Genomic DNA, 12,207 nt, shown 5'->3' with positions numbered 1-12,207 from the left:
ATGTGCCAGATATGCAATCTTTTTGTCAGGCCTTGGTCCAAATCAGGCCTGTCTTTAAGTCTGTTGCTCCTCCTTGGAGCCTTAACCTTGTTTTTAAAGTTTTACAGCTGGCTCCGTTTGAGCCATTGCATTCCATAGACATTAAGTTGTTATCTTGGAAGTTTTTGTTTCTTATTTCTATCTCTTCTGCTCGAAGAGTCTCTGAACTCTTAGCTCTGCAGTGTGATTCCCCTTATCTTATTTTTCATGCCGATAAGGCGGTTCTTCATACTAAGTTAGGTTTCCTTCCTAAGGTTGTTTCTAATAGAAATATCAATCAGGAAATTATTATTCCCTCTCTGTGTTCTAATCCTTCTTCTTCCAAAGAACGTTTGTTACACAATTTGGATGTTGTAAGTGCTCTTAAATTCTACTTACAGACGACTAAGGATTTTCACCAGTCCTCTGCCTGTCTGTTTCTCTGGGAAACGTAAAGATTAGAAAGCTAATGCTACTACTCTTTCTTTTTGGTTACAAAGTATAATTTGTTCGGCTTATGAGACTGCTTGACAGCAGCCTCCTGAGAGAATTACGGCTCATTCCACAAAAACTGTTTCCTCTTCAAAAATGAAGCTGTCACAGGAGCGAGCTGCACTTAGTCTTATGGCGCGGTCGGGCCGGGCTGTGACTATACAGCTGGCCCGATGCGCTGACTAAAAATAACAGACCCGCTCAGCAGAGAGCAGAGAGCGGGTCTGTAAAAGCGCTGTATTTTAGCAAATTAAACGGTAAAAAATGCTTTTATGGCTATAGCACCTAAATAATGTTATATCATTCTGCACTATGTGCAGAATTATATAACATTATTTTTAAGGTTTACTGTCCCTTTAAACAATTTTAATTCTTAATTTGTTGTGCATTCTATATGTACAATCCAAATTAAAATGATATTTGCAGGCTTCTAATGATTTTAACTAATCCTCTAGTTTGTTTATTATTTCCTGGTTCTAGAATGGGTCAACTGTTTTGTTGTCTTCTTGACTGAATCTTTTTTTTTTTTTTTTTTTTTTTAATATTTATTTTTTTATTGAGGTTTTGTGCAATAAACATAAAACATAAGACATGAATTGCCTTTTGATAACATAAAAGAATATAAATACAATTGAACAACATATTTCAATGTTTGTAGTATTCAACATAGATAGGCAGATAGAACCTCGTTTAATAATATAGTAGCATGAGCGACTGACCTATTAAATACTAATTTTTGGGCCTTATGGCCAATTTATATATCAGATTACTGGTGGTCAGATGGATAGCTCTTCAGGAGCTGCAAAAAGAAAAAAGATTGAGTATGCATTATGGGGGGTTGGGGATTTTCAGCGGATAAGCACCGCTCTTAGTATAGGGGGGGGTTGGAGGAGCGGAGCCATATGTGTAAACACCTTTATATATCTTTGTATGCTGACATCTTAAATGGGCATAGTAGGGCCTCTTAACAAAGTCAGCAAGGATCATATGCCAGGTGGCAAATACAAAGGGCTTCAAACACGCCAATATAATCTGGTCCTATATAGTAAACTCCTGGTGGGTCTAATGCTGGATATTGTGGTGAGGTGAGAAATTCTCATGTATCTAGGTTAGTGTCAACGTCTATTTGGGAGTCCCACATGCCTGGTATATAAATATAACATCACTATATGTAAACTCTTTAAAACGTACAAGGGAGAATAGTACGATCACATCTCAGCATGGCAGCCCAGGGGGCGAGTGAGTAGCAGGTTATAAGTTCCTCTTATATTTACATTTATCAAGATAAAGTAACATCATATCAGTGATCGGTATAATTAAAAGAAAAATAAGGTTAGGTGGCATTAATTATCTGCATGACAGATAGCTCGTGCTCATTCGGGGTTAGCATCAGACATTATCTACTTACATTTACTGGTAATATAATAGCACAGACAAATTGGAGGGCAAGTAACCCAAGGTTGTAAAAATATCTACAATCAAAATAGTTATAGCTCTTAACCTGTCATGAGTTGAGAGTTCAGCATTACATTTTGGCTTGTACAGTAAAGGGTCTAAAACACATATTCAAGATTGTACCACAACCATAAAGACAACATAATAAGTAAAACATAGAATGTATGTAAATTACCAATAATAGCTAGATGTTTTGTACTGTCACTGACTCTAGGTTATAGTTATAATATTACCTTATACACTAACCAGTTATTTAAGGCAAACCCGAAGACAAATGTGATTAGCACGATGGTACCAAAAATAAATACCCAGATGTCGCATATCATATAAGTGAGTAACAAAAGCCGGAGTGCTCCCCTAGCAGGGCAGATTTGTGTAAAACCCTTGTGAAGTCAGGGTACATGAAAGGTTACATGTAGTGCCCATAATTTGAATATAGGTAGATCTATAGGTAATGGGCAATATCTATATATGTTATGTGCTATATACATTATAGAAAGTATGCGAGGGTAAAACAACATGCCCCTATACTTAAATCAACAGTAGCAATAAAACACTTGCAATAGGTAAAGTTTACCAGGATGTATATAAATCGGTAAACGGTAGAGCAAATTCTAACCCTGTCTAGAAATAGGATTATGTGGGGTAATCCTAAAAATCAAATGTAGAAATTCAGGGTATGCGGTGTATGTAACATCTTAACCCTTTAACATGCACAATTATGTCCTGAGGATAAAAATAGGTTTGCTATTCTCCAAAATACAATTTTCTAAAAAGTAAGGGAGCATCATAGTAAACATTTCCAAGGGTTAACTTACATTGAGAATGTAAAACACTGAGGGTAATAAAGTACATGGAGGGTAGTAACAGTAAATCCAGAGGTAGCGAACAGCAACATTAATACCAATGTAGGCATATAACTAAAGAAATGCAGTGGCAGTCAGTCTGTAAAGAACAAATGCGACAGATAAGAGGGAACTCCGCAAAGGATTTCAGTGCCAGTTTTGTCGAAATCTGCTACAGTTAAGAGAAAGTCATCCTATGCCCCCTTTCTCCAAATAGCTGCCATGATGCTTATGAAGGTGCTTTCTTAGTGACTTAATGTCGTCACGGATATGTCTCCAGCATCGGAGGGTGTCAGACAAACTTAATTCCTGTAGCAGGGCCTCCCTGTGTAAGGTTAACAAAAACTCTGGTCCCACAAAAACCTTAGGTGAAAGGAGCTTTACAAGTTCTGATGTACTGAGGTCAGGGGCTTCCCCACTAAACAGCGGTATTGTGTCTCTTAAGTCTGGGAACTCACCGAGGCCCAAGTTTTCCTGGATGGAGAGCTGAAGGTCCGCACAAGATGCGTGTGGAGCGGGACCTGTAAATGGTGATGTGACAGTGAAAGGCTGTAACTCAGAGCCAGCTTGTGCCCGATTTCCTCCAGAGACCGTTCTTGACTGAATCTTTTGATTAATATGCTTTCTTTGGAGGTGGGTTACCACCTTCTAAACATTTTTACAGCCCATTCTACTAGATCATTTGTTTTACTGGGTTTTCTAGAATGAGGTTTCTGTTGATCAATGTTGCAAGGCAGCTACTTGGGGCCCATACCAATGTCACCTAGCAGGTAGCTTATCTGCTTTACAACCTGAAGGCTGCCTGTTTGAGCAGAGTTATGGGTTCTTGTTCATCTTTGCATATCTTTTCCAAATTATTTTTTTATATATTTTTGTTTTATAAGAAGTGTCTTTTGGAAGGAAATTCCTTCAAGCAGTAGTTTCTGGACATTAGATATTAAGATATTAGATATTAACAATATATAAAATGTAAAATTATTTTGTCCTACCCTTAATGATTTTGGACTTCACAGCTTTAGTATTCGTTTTCCAGGAGTAATGACTTATGGACTTTCACTACCTTTATGAAAGAAGCTATAATTTATGCGTACCTGATAATTTAATTTCTTTCATGAGTCCATGATAACCACCCATATTTTAGCTAGATTTTAATTATATATTATTCTGGTTTGCACCTCTTTTTCCCCTGCTATTTTATTTTTGCTATTCCTACTTTTGTTCTTCCCCTTGCTTGGCTATACATCACACTAGTTTACCAGTGAGGTGGGAAGTTTGTTAAGGGAACTTGAAGTTTTGGGAATCTTTGCCTCCTCCTAGTGGCCAGGAGAGGAATTCCCAAGAGTAATGGCTGGACTCTCACCACCATGAATGAAATTAATTTATTAGGCAAGCATATATTGTATTTGTTATGCTGGTAGAGAAATAAATAACTATAATGTTGGGCAAGCAGGGAAAGAACAGGCCACTGAACATGGACTATCTGGCCAAAGCTGGCAATGGCTTGGCTCAGATTCTCTGTAACATTTCTGAACTACCACTACTTGCCTATCATTGCCCACTCATCTCTATCCAGTGGACATGTCATTCTAATGTTATAGTTCTGGGCCACTGAGTAAATGTCCCTAGCTCTAGCAACTGTCCAACATTTCCAATGTGTAGTTCCAACTTGTCACCATATCTTGCCATAAATGCTGCAGAGGGAATCCTTCCCTTTCTTGCTCCTTCCTGGGTTGGTGCATTACCTTGCCTGTGGTAAAAGTGCCTTACAATCTCTCTACATGACTTGGTAATGCTACCCAGACTTCTCTATCAGCAAAGCACTATTTCAAACAAGGTGAATAATGAGAACTGCACAATGAATAGCAACATGCATGCCCTTTTTTTTAAAGCCTTCACCATGCAGGTTCCCTGTCAATAATCTGTTTTAATCCAAAATGATAAACAGCACTCACAAAAGTATCCTTCGGGGCATGGAGCTTTGGACTTGCCACATCCAACAGCAAACTGCATCAAAAAAATAAAGCTCCAGTCTTCTTTATTATTACATCAGGGTCCTCAGGCTTCTAAACAACAATGGTTTGGAGCTACACTTGGTCCTTAGTCATGTCTAAGGATCAAGTGTAGGTCTGAAGCATTATTGTTTACAAGCCTGAGGACATTGATATAATGATAAAGGTATTTTTTTTTGAGAAAAAGGAGGCTGGATCTGTATCGCCATTTCCAGCTTAATCCCTGCCTGCTCTAACACCAACTGTGCCTTCCTTCTACAGAGAGCTGCATGAATATTTTCAGCAGTGTGACTCTCTCTCAGTTGATGTTGGAATGCCACCAGTGTTATGTCAGAGACAGAAATGCATGCTGCATGCTAAGGAACTTAAGATATTGGAAGTGAAGCAGACCCTTAGTACTGCAGCTTTCACCAGGATTTCTATCACCACCTTCACACAGGAGAGGTAGATGTATGGTACTATGTTCCTGCTGAAGATTGTGTGAGAGGACAAGGAGTAGATGTAGGGGGACAGAATATGTATATGTTTTCTGAAGAGCTCACCTTCTACAACAAGAATTACCTCCAATAGCAATCAGCTGTAGCCCATTCCTTCACAAAAGCCGCATTTTTCAGGACATTAGTCTAGCCGCCAGGATATATTTTATTGTACCCGTAATACCCCTACCAATCCTGGCTACGCTACCTTGTGGGCACACAATAAAAACAAAAGGGCTTGTCGCTCCTGCACCATGTCACCAGAATGCACCAACATTTCCCAGAATGTGCTCTTGAACAAGAGCTTCTAGAGCCCTCATGTAAAAAATATTTTATCAAGATTAACTTTTATTTTTTATATGTGTAATACATTTTTTTCTACAATATCTCTTTAAAGAATTAAATAGAGACCAAAAAGGTATTTAATAAAATAATATATTTATTTGTTGCTGTTAATATTTTATTATTATTTTACAGCCTGGAGAATCCTGGTACCCACCGGGTGATAAATGCACATATTACAAGTGTGACGAAAACAATTTTACTTTAATCAAAAAGATCATCTCATGTCCAAAACAAAAGATCAGAAAATGTAAAAAGGTAAAATAAGTTGTGATTAATCACAATGATTTAAAGAAATTAGATGTAAAATGTGTGTACTGAGAAGCCATTTTAGTTTAAAACTGGAAGAATCCTAAAAAAAGATTTGTGGAAAAAATCCAGGAAGATAAATAACGCCATTGGTAATTATTATGTCTTTCTATTCTGTAAAACTTTATAGAAGGTCCAAAAAGAAAACAATTTTAACCAGATAAGATCAGCATTAAAATAGCTATAAAGCTAAAAAAAATCCACACACATAGAGGTGGTAGGATTAGTTTAAACAGTTTGCACAGTTAGAATGATGCAACAATGTAAAATAATACAATAGAAATAGTGAAAATCAAATGTCAGATGATTCCTGGCCAGGTCCGCAGTTTATAAAAAAACAAGGCTCTATTTCTGTTTAAATGGAGTAATAGCAAAAATATTCATTTTTTTTCCGGAAAGTTCTTCTCTGAAAGTTCCAGTATTGAAGTGGTTAAGAGAAGAATGTATTTGAGGATTTTCAAATAATCCAAGATGGCTGCCACAATAATGCACTTCGAATGAAAAACTGTAATGCTTTTAAATAACAAGACTCAACTATGAGATACAATATTTCACAAGGGACATAAGGTCTTTATAAATTCCTGTTAAAAATTGCTTTGGATGAAAAACCCAACCACACATCTAAAATTCTCCAGATTGCCGATGAAATTCACATAGTTTGACGCTTCGTCTAACATACCTCTCTTTTTACACAGCCAGGTAGTACAGACTTCACATGGGCTTAACTCACTGAATGCTCAAAGAAAAAGGGTAGCACTCTCCAGCTCTGCAAGATCGATCTTTTTTTTTCTGTATTTGAAGGCGAGCCAATCCATTGCAATTTAGCTCTGCATAATATGATAATTTTTTACGCTTACACTTTGTGCATTGTGTTTTATATAACTTTACACTTTACAAATTGAGTCCTTTCAGTGTAATTATATTTAAGCTTTGCATTTTCTATTTTCTATTTTAATACATTTAGATTTAGATCCAGAAGTGATTTTACAAATTTGGATTATGTTTCGAAAGTTTCAATGTCACTTTAACAAATTAGGATCATACTTTTTCTGTGTATTTTTTTCAAGTTACATTGAACTTTCTATTTTCTCTATTGTAAAATAAAACACAACTTCTTCTGAAATGCTGTAAGCATTTTAAACAAGCTGCTTTCACTGAAATATCTCGTCAGCTGTATGCAAGTGAAGTTTGCTCAAAATTCACAATAAATTTATTTTAACTGACAAAACATTTATACAGTATATACTAAACAACTGGCAAAACAAGTAACATTGTAGTGAAACCATTTCAGTTTAATTTGTAATTGCTGCAAACAGAGACGTTATATCAGCCCTAGGGGTTCTCCTGTTAACTTCTCTCTCCACTGTGAAATTCTGTATCCCAGAGAGCCTCATTACTTTATATGGATGACATCTCTCATTTCTCTGGGACTTCCAGGTTCTGCCATTTTTCTTATGCAATTCAAGGAGTTCAGCTCATGTGAAGTCTGCACTATAATGTATTTCCAAACTAGAGAACCTTTGCTTTATGGGACCATAGAAAGTAATAAAGCTCTCTGGAAAACTGAAGCTGTCAGTTTTTTAGTTTATTTTAAATAGAAGAAATACAAAGTGCAATTTAATTAGCAAAATTAAGGATACATTTATCTTCTTCTAGCGCAAAATTAAGGATACCTATAGCTTCTTCTAGCGCACTTACTATCACCTCCTAACTTAATTTGCAAAAAGACACATAAATAACAAAAATATGAGTTTTATTTGTTAAAGTTTCATAGAAACTGTAAAAGCATAATCGGAATTGTAAAATTGCAATCCTAAATACACAGACTTCTGTATACAAAATAATATACAAAATTGAAAGTACAGAGTTTAAATGTAATGAATCTTAATCTGAAATGTGAAGTGATATAAAATACATAGCACAAAGTGTAAATGTAGCAGATTTCTCATGTCATGCACTGCTATATTGCACTCGGCTTATCTCTCTTTCACATACAGAGATATAAAGCAAAATCTGCTTTTTGAGAATTTCACTAGGGGTCTTGCAGTGCTGTAGAGTAATTTTATATCATCTCGTCTGAGTGTAGAGGTTTTGATCATAAGGCCCTTAGAAAAAACTATTAAAAATTAACATTGTATCTCTCCTAACCCCCACTGGAAGTGTAATTTCTTCTGCTGGCTATCTTTACCCAGCTTCTCTATGGCCAATACTTAAGTATAGAACTTTCAGTGTAGGTAGGGATGCCAAAGGCAAAATAAGCTATTTCAAATGCTGAAATAAAGGTAGACAAGCTATTTGTAGATAATGTAATTCACTCCAGCAGGTAAAAAGGATCATTTAGAACAAATTAAAGTAGAGAAAAATAGTGTAAACTGTCCCTTTAACACAAAAATCTAGGAAAGGTTGGTGAAGTGATGCTCAGCAAATTTCAAACATGAGTTTGCCTTAACATTGAGGCCCCTTAGTACGCTCACAGGCATCTGTAAATCTTGACCAGTCTCTAGACTCCATTTTTTAATTATTTGAAATGTTGTGGTAAAAGCAATATACTTGATGTTGTATGAGCAACCTCTGTATATTTTTCCACAGGGTGCATTGATTGAGGTTGAAAGTGCTGACAAATGCTGTAAAAGGAAAGTATGTACCACAGGAACCAGAGGTAAGTCAAAACATTTCTCTAAAGTTGTATACACAGATAAAGAAGCACTTAGCCAAGAATGAAAAATGGCTGTGTTGCTTATTCTTTGGTGAGTCACCACCTGGGAGCAGCCAATTTAGGTCTCTAATATAGCTTGAATATAAAAATTTGTGCTTTCATAAAGGGTACAAAAATAAGACACCATGGCCTAGAAATTATTAAGCAAAGAAATTTATTTAGATAACAAATTTAGACTATTTTCATATATATCCTCTACATGCATCACTGAACTCTTTTTCTAAATATTCAATCAATTTAAATTTAGAGCAATTACAAATATTAGAAAAATAATTAAACTTTATGGAATCCTTTATGATTTACAAGAGTCATAGAATGTATTAGTAAATGTGGTAGCTTTTTAATCAGATGATCTATTCTATAAAAAAAAAAATAATAATAATAAAATAAATATAAATATGGACAATTTCTGTCAAATAGTGATAATAAGATGATCTATACTAGGTAATGAAACAAATAACGTAAAATAAATATCAATACAGATAATTTATGCTAGAAATAAGACAAAAGGGTCATAGAATGTATTTGTAAATTAGTTTTTTAATCAGATGATCAATTCTTTGAAATAAAATAAATAAATATCAATATAATATAAAGTGTATGAGAGAGTAGAAAATGTTGCTTGATAAAATGCACTACACTGGTGCCACCCTTGATAATAAATATTATGGAGAAAAATATTTTGGTAAAAAGCCACTTTTTGAGAGGCCCATCTGACTCAGATTGGCTGAAAAAGGATAAAGGTATTAAAGGTAGCTACCCATGAGGGCACTGTGTTTACTGTGCCCACATGGATAGCACTAAACAATTTTCCACTCAAGATGGTAAAGTGTTTAATATCAAGTTCTTCTTTAATTGCAAATCTGAAGGAGTAATTTACCTCCTTCGATGCTCGTTCCTGGTTTTTTACGTAGGCAAAACGAAAAGGCTAGTTACGGACCGGGTGCAGGAACATCGGGAAGACATGTGGAATCTTTGAAGTTTATCATTATAGATAAGGGCATAACAAATGGTAGAGGTGGCAATAATGAAAAGGTGCTTCTGCAAAAAGAAGCAAAATGGATTTATAGATTGGGTACTAGATACCTAGCAGGTCTAAATGACAAGCTGGAGTATGCTAGTTTCCTATAATTGAAATGATAATTTTCTCTGGCAGAGTATATGCTATGATACAAAGTGCACCTAAGTTAGGATTTGTAAGAATTTTTGGAATGCTGAGGAATTGGGCAAGTCCATTGTAAAATGTTATTATCACATCCTTTTAGTAGCTATACTGTTTAATTAACAAATATGGCAAAACAAGGTGAATATGGCTTTAAGAGATTCACCTGTAACATGTGGGAGGATCACCTGGGGATGCTCAGGTATGCCTTTATAAGAGGAAATCCGGTGAGGATTCAATTATGCCCTGATGAACCCCTGTGACACACACTTGCTGTGGGGGTAAAATGGTCGTTGGCACTGTTGTGTTTAAAGCACCATTGTGTTTATAACTTCAGGAGTATGTCAACTTAACTCCTGATCTTTAAAAGAAATCTATGGTAAAGCAAAAGACTATAGCGTGATTGCAGCCCTACAAATGCTGGATGGAAATTTGCTAACCTTTGTCTTCAAGCTGAGCGCTGATAAGAGAGCACGAGTGTTACCGGTGGAGTCAAAAACCTGATTAAAGAGGGACTGCTCTGTGTAGACTTTTTAACACTTTGCCACAAGAGCGTGAGTTATACTTTATTTGTGGAAATATGCTAGACACACTTATGGGAATCATATGTGACAGCTGTGTTCCCTTACTTCTGTGAAAGAATGTGCACGAATATGTGGAAGGTTTGCTGTGTGGAGAGAGATTTTGGGAGTATAAGATCTGATACATCTTGGTATTAATTTCTACGTTTGCTTGTCAGCTAAGTGAAAGCCTGGTTCTTTCTTACGTGGCTAATTGCCAGAACAGCTGACTCCTTTACTCTCTATTGGAAGCAAACCTTAAATTTAGATCTGCTTGGAGACCGCTGATGGTCATGCCACTCCTCCTCCAGTGACGTCACATGCTTCAATAGCGCCGCACACTTTGAGCAGAGGTACAAGACTCCAAAGTTAAGTGTACTTTTGCTGCATTTCTTCAAGTACTTACATATGACCTATAAATAGCAAGAACTGTTGCGTTCTTCTCACTCTGGTTATTAAAGACTCCCTCTAAATATATATCAGGTTTACACTGGAACATGATAATTATCAGCTCCTGGGTATATATGTAAGGCAATATAGAGTGATAAGCCTATTATGTGGATGTGTACTTATATCTGTCGCTATATGTTCTGTTACAGATATTTAAGGTGTACAATATATACATTATTATTCAGCTTTATTTTGCATATGCTTAGGTAGCCAATTCCTTATTTGTTGCTTTTTACCATAGACATAGTTTTTTATCTCTATATATGGGTGTTCACTTTATATGGTTTGACTAAGCTAAAGCAGTGATCCACATATTTTGATGTGGGATAATAAATTGAGTTTATTTAAAATTCTCTCTGTGTGCCTGTGTCTTTAAATCCCTTGCTTTTTCAGAACACTATTGTATGTTCTGAAATTCATTCTTCCTGTTAAGCTTTTTTCTAAATAAATATCAATATGGACAATTTCTGTCAAATACCTTATTTTTAATAGAAATCACTTTGCTGATATAGGGCTAGATTACAAGTGGAGCGCTAATTTAAAGTGGCAAATTCACTCGTTTACAGGTGCACGTTAAATAACCAGCCATAACAAGTTGCTGGTTCATGCTACCACAAATTAGTGCTCTGTAAATTAATCAGATGTCAGAACTCTGGTTAATTTTAAAAATGTACCCCAATTGCCCCAAGATTAAGTGTAGTGTTGTTTTTTAAAATAAAAAAAGTAGCATTTTTTTTTGAGATAATAATAATGTGGGGTGTGTCTTTACATTGCAGTCTATGGGGACAGTTTTTTCCCTACAAATATACAAATATATTTATGTGTTAATATATGTATATATACACACACACCAATTGTGCAACATTTTGGCATTTACCATAATGGGAACCTTAAGAGTTTTCCTGGTGTGCTATAGAAAAGATCCTTAGACCTAGAAGAGGAAGTGATCTCGATAACATTTTGGCTAGACGTCAGGGAGGCTTATTGGATCTTACACTAAACACCAGATTGCCTCATGGTTTGAATTCAAGATATGACATCATGAATTTATGGCAATAATTAGGTTTCTTCACTGTCAGTTTCATGATATTTGTACATATTTATGTTCTTATGTTTTGAGTGATACATTTTAAAGATATCTCTACCCATGTTGTTTTCACACTAGGATAGTATGGTAATATACATCTTATCCACTATGTATCCCTATCTTTTATTGCATAGTTATCTGCAATTCCCTTTTTCAAATTTCACATTTTTCTGACACAGACAGTATATTTTAGGATATGCTTGTTTATATCAGAGTGTCTACAGTTGGCCATTTGATAGTATGCAGCCATGGAATAACATATTATGCTAAAGCACAGGTATGATTT

The 12,207-nt window shown here is 35.7% G+C and overlaps 1 protein-coding gene across 1 annotated transcript in view; it reads left to right on the top strand.

Moving 5' to 3' along the window:
* The window catches only part of LOC128636239 (intestinal mucin-like protein), a 52,346-nt gene that overhangs the window by 34,120 nt on the left and 6,019 nt on the right, over window positions 1–12,207 (top strand). Inside the window, exons 4-5 of the mRNA XM_053689277.1 lie at window positions 5,773–5,895; window positions 8,536–8,605. Of these exons, the coding sequence (XP_053545252.1) occupies window positions 5,773–5,895; window positions 8,536–8,605 (193 nt within the window). The remainder of the gene's footprint in view (window positions 1–5,772; window positions 5,896–8,535; window positions 8,606–12,207) is intronic.

The sequence above is a fragment of the Bombina bombina genome, chromosome 7 (assembly GCF_027579735.1).
Source record: "Bombina bombina isolate aBomBom1 chromosome 7, aBomBom1.pri, whole genome shotgun sequence".
Taxonomy (NCBI): Eukaryota; Metazoa; Chordata; class Amphibia; order Anura; family Bombinatoridae; genus Bombina; species Bombina bombina.
Note: the sequence above shows the minus strand (reverse complement) of the source record. Positions and strands in the feature narration are given on the sequence as shown.